This window comes from Felis catus, chromosome C2 (assembly GCF_018350175.1).
Source record: "Felis catus isolate Fca126 chromosome C2, F.catus_Fca126_mat1.0, whole genome shotgun sequence".
In the NCBI taxonomy this organism is placed as follows: domain Eukaryota; kingdom Metazoa; phylum Chordata; class Mammalia; order Carnivora; family Felidae; genus Felis; species Felis catus.
Genome location: NC_058376.1, coordinates 104,228,740 through 104,244,580, shown reverse-complemented (window position 1 = coordinate 104,244,580; position 15,841 = coordinate 104,228,740). Strand labels below are relative to the sequence as shown.

General features: G+C 39.0%; 1 protein-coding gene across 3 annotated transcripts in view; it reads right to left on the bottom strand.

Moving 5' to 3' along the window:
• Positions 1–15,226, bottom strand: part of KPNA4 (karyopherin subunit alpha 4) — a 68,468-nt gene extending 53,242 nt beyond the window's left edge. Inside the window, exons 1-2 of one of the 3 annotated variants that reach the window (XM_045037357.1) lie at positions 14,978–15,226; positions 14,275–14,412 (exon numbers count right to left, since the gene is read on the bottom strand). In XM_045037357.1, the coding sequence (XP_044893292.1) occupies positions 14,275–14,358 (84 nt within the window). In that variant the 5' untranslated portion in view covers positions 14,359–14,412; positions 14,978–15,226. The remainder of the gene's footprint in view (positions 1–14,274; positions 14,413–14,977) is intronic. The other 2 variants (XM_045037358.1, XM_023260428.2) reach the window with 2 other exon arrangements.
• Between the last annotated feature and the right edge of the window lie 615 nt (positions 15,227–15,841).

The window sequence follows — 15,841 nt, the reverse complement described above, 5'->3', positions numbered from 1 at the left end:
CTATTCTATTCCACTGGTCTATGTATGACTTTGTGTCAATACCACACTGTCTTGAATACTATAGCTTTGGAGTAAGTTTTAAATTAGGAAGTGTGAGACCTCCCCAACTTTTGTCTTTTTCAGGATTGTTTTGGCTATTTAGCGTTCCTTACAATTCCATATGGACTCTTCTATTTCTACAAATAACACCACTGGGATTTTGATAGAGACTGCATTAAATCTGTAGATCACTTTGTAGACACTTAACAGTAAGTCCTCCAACCTATGAACATGCGATGCCTTTCCATTTATTTGTGTCCTCTTTAATTTCTTTCAGCAATGTTTTGTAATTTTCAATGTAAAAGTCTTTTACTTCATTGGTTAAGTTTATTCCTAAGTATTTTACTCCTTTTGATGTTACTGTAACTAAATATGTTTCTCACTTTCCTTTACAGATTGTTCCTCAGGAGTGTATGCTGATTTTACATCCCGTAACTTTGCTGAATCATTAATTACTGCTAACATTTTTTGGGGAGGATCTTTAGAGTTTTCTACATAAAAAGATCAAGCCATCTACAAACATAGTTTTACTTCTTCCTTTCCACTTTGGATGCTTTTTCTTTCTTTTTTCTTGCCTAACTGCTCTGGCTAGGACTTCAAGACTATGCTGAACAGAATTGGTAGAAGTGGGCATCCTTGTCTTATTCTTATTCTTACAGGAAAAGCTTTCACTCATCATTGAATATGTTGTCTGCTGGTGTTTTTCATATTTGATCTTTATTATGTTGAGGTAGTTTCCTTCCATTCCTAGTTGAGGGTTTTTATCATGAGGGAGTACTGATTTTTGTCAAATGCTTTTTCTGTATCAATGGAGATCATGTGTGGTTTTGTTCTTCATTCTTGTTAATGTGTTATATAGTACACTCATTTTCATATATTGAACCATTACATTACATTCCAGGAATAAATCCCACTTGGCCACAGTATATAATCCTCTTAATATGCTGTTGAATTGTTTGCTACTTTTTTGAAAATTTCTGCCAACACTATTCATCAAAGATATCGGTCTGCAGTTTTCTGGTAGTGTCTTTGGCTTTGGTACTAGAGTAATGCTGGCCTCATAGAATGAATGTTAAAGTATTCCCTTATCTTCAGTTTTTTGAAAAAGTTTAAACAGGATCGGTGTTAATTCTTTAAATGTTTGGTAGAATTCACCAGTGAAGTCCTCTGAACCTGGGCTTTTCTTTGTTGGGGGATTTCTGATTAGTGATTCAATCTTTTTACTAGTTATAGGTCTGTTTAGATTTTCTGTTTCTTCAAGATTCAGTCTTGGTACGTTGTATGTTTCTAGCAATCTATCCATTTCATCTAGGTTATCCAATTTGTTGGTATATAAGTCATACATACCCTTTTGCAATACTTTTCTCTACAAAACACACAACAAGTAAAAACATTACCTTACATGAGGAAATACTACATGTGGGTACATAAATAACTACTCTAAGAGTTCAATGAGTGATCAATACAAATTGTTGATGAGGAAAATCTGTATGCCAGACTCTGTGATGAGAATTTAGAGTAGTATACAAAATAGACAAAGTCCATATTGAACCGATGCCTCCAATTCAACTGAGGCTTCAGTGCAACCTAGAAATATAAATCAGAAATGGCAAAGTAAAAGGAAAACAAGAAGGTGTTTCCAAGGGATCCACTAAAAGCAAAGATAAGACAAGCAAAACTGAGTGTTAAAGTTAAGGTGGATTTACCTGCCCAGGTGGCAGAAGAGTCTAAGATGAAGTTATACAAATGGGGGAATTATAAACTAAAAAGGTAAGAATTAAAAAAAAATTTTTTTTAATGTTTATTTCTGAGACAGAGAGAGACAGAGCTTGAGCGGGGGAGGGGCAGACAGAGAGGGAGACACAGAATCCAAAGCAGGCTCTAGGCTCTGAGCTGTCAGCACAGAGCCTGACGCGGGGCTCCAACTCAAAAACCGTGAGATCATGACCTGAGCCGAAGTCGGTCGTTCAACCGACTGAGACACCCAGGCACCCCAAGAATTAATTTGCTGTTTAGTGTTTGCCCCTTCCCTAGTATTTATGTAGGAAACACTCAGATATCTGCTAAACCGAAATGACAGCCTGAAATACGTGACTTATTAAAAAATTTTGACTGACTTTATAGACAACAGAAATTCATTGAAGTAATGGTGTTCTGGGAAATCTACTGAACTTAGTGAATCCCAACAGTTCTCATCCAGGGAGATTTTCCCAGTCAGGGAACATTTGGCAATTTCTGGAGACAATTTTGGCTGTTAACACTGGGAGGGAGCATGCTACAGGCATCTAATAGTAGGGGCAAGGGATGCTGCTAAAACATCCTACAATGCACAGAATGGTTTTCCCACAACAAAATATCATTTGGCCCAAAGTACCATTAGTGTCAAGGTGGAGAAACTTGGCTGTATTCTACTATGAGTTATTCTCATAAGAACCCAAATTAAGTCCAAATATATTTGAAAAGCTGTACACAAGGAAAAGGAAACATTCTAAAAGATTAATAGCAGTAAGATTATGGAAGATTACTTTATTTTCCCATTTTTCTGAAAGACTTCTATAATTACCATGCCATTACCATTTCAAGAGACAAAAATTACCTTGACTTAAAAAATTTTTTGATTTAGCCATCAATTCTAATCAGAGTGCACACACACATCTTTTTTTAAGTTTCATTTAATTCCCTCAAGTATTTACTTAAGTGCCACTTACATGCCAGGCCCTGTAATGAGAATTAAGAAAAGAGTGGTATACAAAACAGACAAAGATTGTACTCTCACAGAGCTTCTAGTCTGATGGGAGAAATTAATAGTGAGTGAACCCACTAACAAATTATCATCAGTGTTCTTAAGAAAAACAACAAGGGGGGTTAAATTTCAATTAGCTCAGTGGGGGGTGGGGAGGATGGCATTTCTAAGTAAGTTACATTGAAGACTCAAAGAATGAGAAATAACCAAGCAGTGAAGGAAAGGGGATGCAGGTAGAGGGGGTGAAGAAAGCATTCAGATAGACCAGCATGTGTGAAGAGCCTAAAGAGGAGAGAGCTATTGAAGTGTTAGAGTTCAAAAACTGAAAAGAAGATGAGAGTATAATAACTAAGGGAGAAAATAAAGTGACAGAGGTAGGAGAAATAGATAGAGACCAGATGTCGCAAGGCCTTGAAAGTCTCAGTAAAGAGTTTGGAAGCTAAATGTGGGAAGCTACTGAAGCAGAGGAGGGGCATCATTTCATTTTTTAAAAGAACCATGCTGATTGTTTTATGAATTGGACAAGAGCAAAAGCAGAAATAAGGCAATCACTGTGGAGATGAGATTAATAATGAGGTAAATCATGTGCCCCAGATTTTTAACAGTGAGTAGAAAGTTAACAGAAAAGAATGGAGTGACATTAGCTAAATAATGTCATACTTACAACCCTGTCTAAGAGAAATTTCTCTTTCCAGGGATGCTGCTGCAGAAGCAAGCAAAGGCTGTTCTTTATCATGTGACATCCCCCCTTTCACATCACTGCTGACTGGGGTGGGGTGAAGGGAAAGCACTTGACTCAGGAAAAGCCAATCCATAAGCAGGCCAGTAAAAACAATCTGTTTCACCTTGGGCAGAGCTGTATTAGCTCAGATTCTCTCAGTAATTGAACACAAAACTACATAAAGACTAATAAGACCATTGATATCTGGGAAAAATAAAACTTAGCAACTGGGTCAGTGGCTGGCAGAGCAGCACAAAGAGTATCCATGAATTCCTACCACCAAGACACTCTTACCTGAGGTATGCTGCATAATGTGAGAATTGGCTCCTTAATTTTCCTAACATCCCACCTTATTTGACCTGGTCCGAATAAAAGGTGTTCTCTGCATTCTTAAAAGCTTAATCAAAGCAAGTACCTATTAGGTGGATTTTAATTTTACAGTAATTGAGATTAAAAAAATTTATTAAGCTTTCCTAATGGCATACAGTTATTAAAATGTAACCCTAGGTCTTTCCACTCTAAAAATCCAGCATTTCCACAAACCTCAAAGGAAGAGTTACTGGACAGTAAACATTTAGGATGTCTTTTCTGTTCATGTTTGGGGCGAATTTGAGTTTAGGAAAGAAAGATAAGAGATCTACCACAACACCAGCTCAATTTATGTTAGGTTGAATATCCCCACAGGGTCAGTTTAGAGCAGGAATCTGAGAAATCTTGACTTGCTAGAATGTAAACTCCATGATAATTTAGCCAGTGTTATTCATTATTCTATCCTCACTGCTTACAACAGAACCTCAGACACAGGAACTGAATAAATATTTGCTGAACAAATAAATTCAACACAGAGAAGGGCAGATGGAGAAGTCAGTAAAAAAGAGATAACAGGAGTTCACCTGTGACCCTTCGTGAGTGGAACGTTGTCACAGTCCCTATTTACTTCTAGTAAGCTTTTTTAAAAAGACATACAGCTTTATTGAGATATAATTCACACACCATACAATTCACTTAAAGTGTACAATTCAGTGGGTTTTTTTAGTATAAAGTTGCACATAAACCACCATCTAATTACATCTAATTACTGTCTTCACCATAAAAAGCCCCCATACCCATTAGCAGCCATTCTCCATGTGCCCCTTGTCCCAGGCCTTGGGAACTATTAATGCACTTTCTGTCTCTATGTGTTTACCTATCCTGGACATTTCATATAATTGAAATTATAGAGTATGGGATCCTTTATGACTGGCTTCTCTCAGGTAGCATAATACTTTCAAGGTTCATCATGGTATAGCATGCAGTGGTACTTCATTCCTTTTTATGGCAGAATAGTATTCCATTGTATGTATAGACCGCATTTTGTTTAGCCATTCATCAGTTGATGGACATTTGGGTTGTCTCCGTTTCAGCTACAATGGATAATGCTACTAGGAACATTCATGTACAAGTTTTTGTGCAGACACTTGTTTTTAAATCTCTTGGGTGTTATACCTAGAGGTGGAATTGCTAGGTCACATGTTAACTGTATAACTTTTTGAGGAACTGCCAAACTACATTCCAAGGTGGAATGCACCATTTTACATTCCAATCAGCCATGTATGAGGGGTGCCCTTTCTCCATATCCTCACCAACACTTTTTATTGTTTTTGTTTACTTACTTTAATTTTCATACTTAAAGAACCCCTTCTAGCAGGTTGAAATGGTATCTCATTATGGTTTTGATCTGCCATTTCCCTAATGAGTAATGATGTTGGTCTTTTTGTATTTGTTTATTGGTCCTAATTAAGCTTTTCCATCATTTGAGGAGAATACTATTTTAAAGCAGGAGAACAAAAGGGAACTGGGAAAAATTATTCAAGACATCAAGAGAAAAAATGTGAACACTCAAAATTTTGGAGAAAACAGTTGATCAACAATGAGTTCAATTTTATAGATACGCTTGTAATACAACAAACATTCCTACATAATATTCAAAGGCAAAATAAGGAACCATTCTACATCTGTATTGAATGGTGCTGCTTTATAATTTTGTCTTCAGTAAATTTTTTCTTCCTTTCTTACTTACTCTTAACAGACCCCTCGTTCTTGTGACAAATCTGAGGGTTAAGTGAAATTACCAACATCCCTCCCCATCTACCCCCCCCCCACACACACACACCTGGACACATGACATGTGACTTTTTGCTGGCCAATCACAGAACCATATTTCTCTACCCAAAGTGATTGAGGCATAAGCATGCAATCAAATCTTGATCAATCAGTCTTCCCTAGACTTTCACTAGAACTCTTATCACAATTAATGTCAGTTGTGGCCCTGGACTTACTGGGTTATGAACGCTTATGTTTCAACTAATGTGAACTGGGTTTCTTTTCCCTAAAACATAACTACATAGTATAAAAATGAGCTCTCTCGACCTAAAGCTATCAGACTTAACTTTTCACACTAACAACATTATGAAGAAAGAGTTCAGGGTATCCTTAAAGCCACTATTTAGAGTAAAAAAAGACTGGGTTTCATACTTACTAAAGAACCAAGAATAATGAAACAATTGCTTGAAAATATTAAGACTATATTTTGCTTGCTTTTCTGGACCAGCAACAGCTGAAAGTGAGTACAAAGGACCAGGGTAAAAAGGCAGGATGGGTGGCAAAGAGGATAGGGTCATTCAGTACAACCAAGCAGACACTACTTGTAAAGCTATCAGGATATAATTACCATTAACTAAATAAATTTATGTAATACCTACTTTAAGGAATCACAAGGACATTCTATAAAAACTAAAAGAAGTACTTGGGGTGCCTGGGTGGCTCAGTCTGTTAAGCATCAGACTCTTGGTTTCTGCTCAGGTCATGATCTCATGGTTTGTGAGTTTGAGCCTCACACTGGGCCCTGTGCTGACAGCCCAGAGCCTGCTTGGGATTCTCTCTCCCTCCCCCTCCCCACTCGCTCTGTCTCTCTCAAAATAAATAAACTAAAAAAAACAAAAACAAAACAAAAAAACTAAAACAAGTATTATGAATAAATACTGAGCAACTAAACTTTTTTTTTCAATTACATTTCTTTATTTTTGAGAGGCAGACAGAGACAGAGCACCAGCGGGGGAGGGGCAGAGAGAGGGAGACACAAATCCAAAGCAGGCTCCAGGCCCTGAGCTGTCAGCACAGAGCGCAACGCAGAGCTCGAACGCACAAAACGTGAGATCATGACCTGGGCCAAAGTAAGACACTCAACTGACTGAGCCACCCAGGCGCCCCGGAACTAAACTTTTCATAAAAGGATAGGATGGGGTGCCTGAATGGTGCAGCTGGCTAAGCGTCTGACTCTTGCTTTCAGGTCATGTTGTCACAGTTTGTGAGATTGACTCCCACAATGGGCTCCATGCTGACAACGCGGAGTCTGCTTGGCATTCTCTCTCTCCCTCTCTCTGCTCCTCCCCTACTCACTAGCTCTCCCTCTCAAAAATAAATAAATAAACATTAAAAAAAAAATAGGAAACTGAGAATATGATTTGCTTTCCAATATTAAAAATATGTCTACCACCAAATTATAAAACACCATATTATCTTAGGATTCTGACTTTTGTTAATAAAAGTTTAATAAAATACAGATTTCTCAAAACAAATTATTGAAATTGTAATTTATGTCAGGTTTCATGTACAGTAAACTTACGGTAAAAGTGACAGCCAATAAAATTTTGTTCTAATAGTAAATACACAGTAATAGAAAAATCTTAGATTTTAAATAGTCAAGCTATTCTTATATCACCAGCATGTCTATCACCTTAAGTCATTTCTCATCACAGGTACTAAACACTGTGAATTAGAACTATTTTCTGATTAAATTTACAATCTTGTGGAAAAACAGTTACAAACTACAGAAAGTATTTACTAACCTACTTACAACACAGAATTAAAGAAATGAAGTCAGAAACTAGTAATTTTGCCACAATTTGGTTGAAGCACACAGGACAAAGGCTTTCACTTGAGTGCTAATGAAGGGAAAAGGAAGCCTTCCCCAATTTATGTGATATGATTTGAGTTATGGTACACAGTGGTAAAAAAGGAACTGCAAACACATTATTATTCTGACAGGGAACACAAGGGGTTATCTGGATAAAATGAACGATGAAGCAAGCTGGAAGAAATTTAAAAAAAGTCTCCATTCACTCTGCATATACTATATGCCAGGCACTATTAAGCATTTAAATGGTTTAGAAAGATTAAGTTAACTTCCGTAACTATTAAATGGAAGAAACAGGGTTCATGTCCTGGTGTGACTCTATAGTCCATGTTCTTTAACTGTGATACTACAAAGTCTTTTAAGAGCTTTATTAATTAAAAGTGACAGTCACCTCTTACAGAAGTTAACGCTAATCAACAAAGACAACAGTACTCAAAAGTGTTATCAATAGATCCCTGTGGGGACATTGGAAACCTTTTCAGAGGGTCCACAGATCAAAACTATGTTCATCTTACTACTAATATTATAGTGCTAATATTTGCACTGCAGTGCAATGCAGCGGGTGAAACTGCTGGTGCTTGAGCATGAATTAAAGGCAATGTCACCAAGCTGTATAAGTACTCACTGTATTTCAGTCAAAAAAAAAAAAAAAAAAAAAAAAAAAAAAAGCCAGTTCACTTAATGTCCTTGATTAAACAGTAAAAAATTACCTTTATTAAAAACCAGACTTTCTAAAATTTTGTGATAAAATGGGGATTACACATAAACCTCTTCTGCAAAATACCCACTTCTGCCATACGAGGACTGTCTCAAGGAGAAAGTTTTTGTGAGCTTGATTTGCAAACTGAACTAGTCATTTTTTTCATGGAACACCATTTTTACTTGAAAGAACGACTGACAGACAAATTATGGCTATTCAGACAGAGTCTGGCAGATGTTTTCACAAAAATGAGCAAAGTGAGCTTATGGCTTCAAGGGAAACAACTACACAGTTTCTTGCTAATGATAAAATTTAAGCTTTCAAATGAAAATAAGAATTTTGGAAAACCTGTATCCACCACTGTGAGCTTCACAAATGCCTAATATTTAAGATTTTTCTGATAACCTATTTGGTGACACTAACTGACAATAATTGTGAATTTTCATTATATAATAAAATGTGTCAGTATTTGGAAGATCTATATAATTCTGTGAACTAATATTTTCCAAATGACCAATACATGCTGTTACAAAATCAGGCATGGGCAAAAGATACATTCCAGGTGCAAGACAGACCCATAAATTCTAACATAACAGAGTATGAAAGGTTCACTGATGTGGCTTCAGATTCCATATTGCAACTAACCCTTAAGAAACTGTTTTGTGGAGTTATTGTATAGAATCAAAAACAAAAATTTCCATAATTATCTGAAAAGCCTATTAAAACATCCTCCCTTTCCAACTGCCTATCTGTGTGAAGTTGGATACTCTTCATAAACTTCAACCAACATCAGCACAAAAGACTGAATTCAGAAAGACATGAGAATCCAACTATCTTTTCTCGTCCCATACACAAGATACACTTCAAAAAAAGTTAAACATGGTCATTCTTTTCACCAAATTTTTTGGGTTTTGGGAAATAAGTTATTTTTCATTAGAAATTTATGTTTCTATAAAATAGTTTCATGATTTTTTAGGAGTTAATTTTTTTTTTAATTTTTTTTTCAACGTTTATTTATTTTTGGGACAGAGAGAGACAGAGCATGAACGGGGGAGGGGCAGAGAGAGAGGGAGACACAGAATCGGAAACAGGCTCCAGGCTCTGAGCCATCAGCCCAGAGCCCGACGCGGGGCTCAAACTCACGGACCGCGAGATCGTGACCTGGCTGAAGTCCGACGCTTAACCGACTGCGCCACCCAGGCGCCCCAGGAGTTAATATTTTTTAAAATTCTTAGTTTTAATTTCTGAAATGATAAATGTTGACAGAAACCCACAAACAAAGCTCTTTGAGGTTCTTAATTTTTAACAGCATAAACACATCTTATGCTCCCAAAGCTTTTGAACTGAGGCCCTTAGAAGCACATACAGTATATATCTGTCCTTTTTTAACAGGTGCCAATACAGAGGTTGTTCTCACATTAACTGTAAAAAAAACCAGGAGTCTCCCCTAGCCCCTTTACTAAATCTAAGCCTATAAATGTGTTCTCTAGAGTTTAAAGGTCACACTAGATATACTATTTCCAAAACTCTCTTTGGGAGAAAAGGAAACACTTACTGAATATCTACTATACCCATTTGACTATGCTTTTACATATAGCCTTTTAATCAACTTTGAGACCTGTATGAAGGCTGAGAGAAGTTAAAGACAAGTAATATGGTATGGTATAAATAGTACACACTTTACTTTGACATGTACCTGAATTAAAATCATTCCTTAAATGTGATGCTATTAAGTCACTTAACTGTAGAGATTTTTCTTCTATAAAATGAATAATTAATTCCTACTTATTAGACTGAGAGAAATGAGAATACAATTAAAAGCATATACAGTGTGTGCTCAAAAGTCAGTTCCCTTCAATTATACTTCTCTGCTCCAAAACTAAACCAGCAACTACAAAAATCATCATTCAAGGTTAGACTTGACCACAAGTTGTCATTTTATCACTATAGGCCTTAATTAAGTATATGAATGCTGCTCCAGAAAACACTTAAAAATATTCTGAGGACCCATAGTCACTAACAGGTATTAGACATCAATGCCTAAAAACTACCTACACATTTCTTCTAAAGTAATTTCATTCTTTTACAGCTAAATCACTCCTAAAATTCTTCCCAATCTTGTATATTCATTTGACTATGAAAAACAAAGACATTTTGATATCTCAAAGAAGATTATCAATGAAGCAATTCTGAAATTGACTGTCCTCTAAACCAGGAAAGTTGGCAGGAAGCACAAAAACAATTATTTAATTCCTAACTATACTTCCATCAGATGTTTCATATTGTCACATGCTTGGACTATTATATGAAAAATTAGACAGTAGTTATTTTAAGTATAGTAAATATGTTCCAAGATTTGTGATGAGAGAGGTCAGTCTCTAAAAGTTAACAAGACTTAATAGCTTAACAATGCTTTTCACTCTGTACAGTTACAAACTACCAAAGCCATTTAACAACAACAAAATAGCTGATCAATTTATTAAACTCTTGCCAACCAAACAACTATTTATTTCTAAAGTTCAAGCTGACTTCATACTTTATGTTGTGTGGACAATCACAAGTTTACAATCACATAACATTTTATTATTCTTTAATATTTAGGGTTTTTTTAAATTGTGTTTTTATAAGATCTAATTATTTTCTAACAGAATTTATGCTCTATTAGGCTCTGGATACTCTCAGAACTTGTATAAAAATCATGCAGATTTATTGGAAAGTCTACAAAAGAGTCGACCCTCTACTTTTAAAACCTAAACTAGATGAGCTTAATTTGCTATATTTTGACATATACTTTATTTGAAATTTGGTCACTACACATTTCCTGTGTTGCATTCAGTGTACTCTTTCTATGGTTACTTTTCTTAAACTAATAATGATGATCCTTTGCCACACTGCAAGAAAGCATCTGAGTCTTGAATATTACCTGAGATTCCTATAAATTATTTTACATGGATACTGACATATGCTTTCTTTAATGCTTTTGTGTTTCAAGAAGTTAGCATGACCACATTTTGGAACAGCCAGAATGGCAGGATGAAAGGTAAGAATCAGTGTCGTATTTAAATCTCTAAATCAGTTTCAACTTCTAAAACTTAGAAATTATGACTTTAGAAGGGTCAATAATTCCCTGTGGCCAAACTGCCCTTCAATGAGCAATTACAGATCTCTACCTTAAAAACTTTCCCTGTTAATTATAAGTTCAATGTAACTTAAATTCTGTATGGACACGGAGGAAAAACAAAGAGCCAACTGCAAACTAGGGAATAAAAGAATCAATTACAATGAATCCTATTAAGTCACCCTAACCCCCTAGCAGAACAGCTAAAAGAGATAAAATGCTCAGAGAACTGCTAGGCATCTTCCTAACATTAACCCATTAATTTTCACAACACTCATGAAGCAGATGTTAAGTACCTCTAGTTTTACAGATGAGAGACTCATAAACCTGACTCTCAAGGTCACACACAAATTTACAGAACATGAGATTGCACTAAACTCTAAAACTTTGTACCCTATTAATTTCAAATCAAACAATGTTAGATCAAACTGAAAAGTGGTACAATTATCTCATTCTATATGCTATTCTATTTCTGTGCTGTCCAATAAGACAGCCAATAGCCTCATGTGGTTATTAAGCATCTGAAATGTAGCTAGTCCAAACTGAGATATGCTTTAAATGTAAAATACAAACCAGATTTTGAAGACTCTGGATGAAGAGAATATAAAATATCTCAATATTTTTTTACATTGCTGATGTTATATTGGTATTCTGGATGTACTGGATTAAACAAAATGTATTGACTAGTACTGGTCTATACTTCTTCATTAAAAACCTCCCAGTGAAACAGATGGCATCATTAAGACCTAAACCAAAAAGCAGTATTTTCTTAGAAACCGTTGTAGCAAAACATAGTAACCAATTTGTAGGGGAAGATTATGGGCATAGTAATTGTTCTGAGGCACAGACATATATGTAATTAATAAATACACAAAACAGGCCATTCTAGTGTTCTCCAAGGATAATAAAAGATGTTTCTACCTCACTACAGGTGATGTGACTAAAGAAGTGAGGAGAAAGTATGATTTTCCATTAATGTCATTTCCTTAGGTGGAAAAGTGAAAATATCACTTTCCTTTTGTACACACATGGTTATTAAAGTTACCAAAGGATGCATTTAAGGCACTATAAACTTCTCAAAAATATTTGGTTAATTTACATTTATTTAAAATTTTTTTTATTTCAGAAACAGAGCATGGAACGGAGGGAGAGGGGAAAGAGAGAAAGAAAAAGAGAGAGAGAGAGAGAGAGAGAGAGAGAGACAGAGAGAGAGAGAGAGAGGGATTCTCAAGGAGGCTCCACACTCAGCAAGGAGCCCAATGTGGGGTTTGATCCCACGAGCCTGGGACTGTGACTTGAGCCAAAAGCAAGAGTTGGATGCTCAACTAACTGAGCCATCCAGGTGCTCCTATTTATGGCTACTTTTAAAAATCACTCATAATATTGTTTGAATAGAGACAGCACAATCTGACTAAATAAGAGATTCACTTTACCAAAACAAACAAACAAACAAACAAAAAGTCACTTTAAACATTTTGGCAATCCCAAGAAAGGTTACACATAAAGTCACCCTATGATCCAATTAATTCCACTCCTCAGTATATAACCAAAAGAAATGAAAACACAGTTCCTCACAAAATGTGTAAGTAAATGTTCATAGCAGCCTTATGAATAACAGCTACAAAGTGGAAACAATGCAAATGGCCATCCACTGATGAATGGATAAACAAAATGTGATATATCCATAGTTTGGAATATTATTTAGCAATTATTCAGCCACTAAAAGGAAGGAAGCACTGTTACATTTTCATTACATGTGTGAACTTTGAAAGCATTATGCTACCTAAAAGCAGCCACTCACAAAAGATCACATACTGTATAACTCCATTTACAGGAAATGTCCAAACCAGACAAATCTAGAGACACAGAGAGTAACTGGGAAATAGAGATTGCTCATGAGTTAGAATTTCTTTTTGTAGCGATAAAAATGTTCTAAGATTGATTGTGCTAATGGTTGCACAATTATGTGAAAACACCAAAAACCACTTTAAATAAGTGAATGGTGTGGTATATGAATTACATTTCAATGAAGTTGTTTAAAAAAAAATTGCCAGAAATGTAGAGGGGAAAGGATTAGAACCTGTCAAGCATCTAATTGTTATTTTTTTGGATTCTGTCACTAGTGGTATTTATACTTTTAAATTCTGTAATTTTTTTTTCATTCTAAATACTGGTATTAGTAAAAAAAATTTCCTTCACATCATTACACAACGAGGTAAACTTCACAAGAAAATCACAAACTGGACACTTAAAATGGTGATTATTACAGCATATGAATTACCTCAATAAAGATGTTAAAAATTTTCATTTAAAAAAAGGGATCACAGGATAATGTCTCACGTTCACCTTAAAACACTCACAGAATGAAGAGCCACAGTCACAGCTCCTCAAACTATGAAAACCACTAAAAACAGCACCAACTACTTTAGAGACTGAATGGCTTTGTGAAAAGCCCAGAAAATAGTTACTATCTCAGTCAAGCAAATGCTCACAGTTCAGAAACAGGTGATGGGAATTTGAAGATCTCAGTATAAAAAAGTACAGAGGAACAACATAAAAAATACTTCACTTTCTTTTCAAAGCTAAATTCCTGATTCAGACGCAGGATTGATTAAAAAAAAAAAAAACCCACCTCGATTTACTTAGACTCTTAAAACTAAAGCGAAGTCTTCTATCGAAAATCTGTGTTGTGTGTGTATGATTTCACCCTCACACTTCACGTAGCCTAACAACCTCAGGAGCAGCTGTATCGAAGATAATGAAGGGTGGGTTTTTTTTTTTTCGCCCTTTTAAAATAATAAAACGTTATGGTGCCATTCCATAACCCACCCCATCCCCCCACTACCACCACCAGCAGGTGGAGGGAAAGGATACTGTAGACTAGAGGATGACAGCTTTGTATAACCCTGTGGACTTTATATATAAGAATGCAGCTGGTGGTCTCTCAGGAGGGGATAAAGAGATTTGTGAGCAAGCTGAAATAAGGGGTATTCTTTGCCTGGAAGAGGGCACACCGTGAGCCACATCTTGAATCAGCTATATCCAGAGTAAAACACAGGCCGCTGGAAGGCACTGTTAGCATCACCAGGATGGCCTCTCACGCCGGGGGTGTTTTTTTCAACGGAGAAGTTGACTCCTGTAGTTTGGATATTGGGGGTAGGCAGGGGTAAAGCGGGAGTCGGGAAGACCAGAAAAAATGCCTTTAAGTGGAGACGCGGACCCCGCAGGGGAAGTTCCGAGCCCCACTCGGCCGCCACACACTTGTCCCCCCACCTCCCACCGCCCTCCTTTTCGCGGCGCTAGACGTCGGGGCCCGGGGGAGAGCCGGAATCTCCGCCGCTGCCGGGGCTGGGGCCGCAGCCCGGCCGAAGCGGCGCGGCACACGCACGCCTCCTCCGCACTCGCCGCGCCCGGCCTCCCTGCCGCGCGGCCCAGCCCCTCGCACCCGCGCCGGGCCGGCTCCCCCCGGCAGGCCTAGGCCGCGCCGGCCGTACCCCAGCACCTCGCTCCCCGGCGGAGGTGGACCAGGCCCGACACAAACTTCCCGGCGCGTTCACAGAGGCGTCACGGACGGGCCGGCCCCCAGCGCCATTCCCCCGCGGCCCGGCGGCGGCACCCGCCCCTACTCCCCACACTGGGAGTCCCGGCGGAGATCGGCCCGAGGCCCAAAGCCCCCACCCCTCCGGCGCCCCTGAGTTTACCTCCAAGTCGCGGCCTTTGTTCTTGAAATTCTTGAGCCGTTGGTTGTCCAGTTTCTCGTTGTCCGCCATGGCCGGGCCGGTGACTCCTTCCCCCGCCCGGGCCCCGCGGGATCCGCCCCAACCACCACGCCGCACCGACACTCCCAGGAACCGGGCCGCCGCCTGAGCTGCAATGCTCGCCGGGCCGCCGCTTCCTTCCTCCTCTCACCTGCCTCCGCCTTGGCCTTCTCCTCCTCTCCCCGCCCGCCCCCCCCCCGCCCTAACCCCAGCGCGACGGCAGCTCCAGAGAAGACAACTGCGGGGCCGGGCGGCGGCAACGGCGGCGGAATGTGCTGCCGGCTGAGAGGGGGAGGCAGCCTCGATCTGAGGGCCCCGGAGTCGCGGCCACGCCCATCACCGCCAGCCCAGCTCGCCGATTGGTCAGCCAGGCTCCCGTGCGCTCGACCAATCAAAAAGGACGATGGAGAGCGGGGGCGGAAGAGAAAACGGAAAGGGGAAGAGAGCGGCGCCGGGAGGGAGGGCCGGAGGACTGGAAGGCTGGGAGGGGCGCGGCGGGGGCAGGGCGGGGAGGGACCACGTGCCTCCGGAGCAACCCGGAGGAAGCGAAAGAGAATTGGACGACTTAAAGGGAGGCGGGGAAGAGGAGGCCGGGGTAGGAGTTGGTTTGCTCTTGTCGGGGCTGCCCCAGACCTCTGTGTTCCAGGATTGCAGCAGAGTTAAGTACATACTTCTTTGTCGGGTGCGCCCTCTCTTCTAGGGCATTCCTTTCGCGCTCTATTGGCTTTACAGGAAGTGGGAGCTGCGCCTCGGCTCAGTTCGCCGGGACACGCCTTCCCGTCCTCCCAGCCCCCAGCCGGCCCCAAA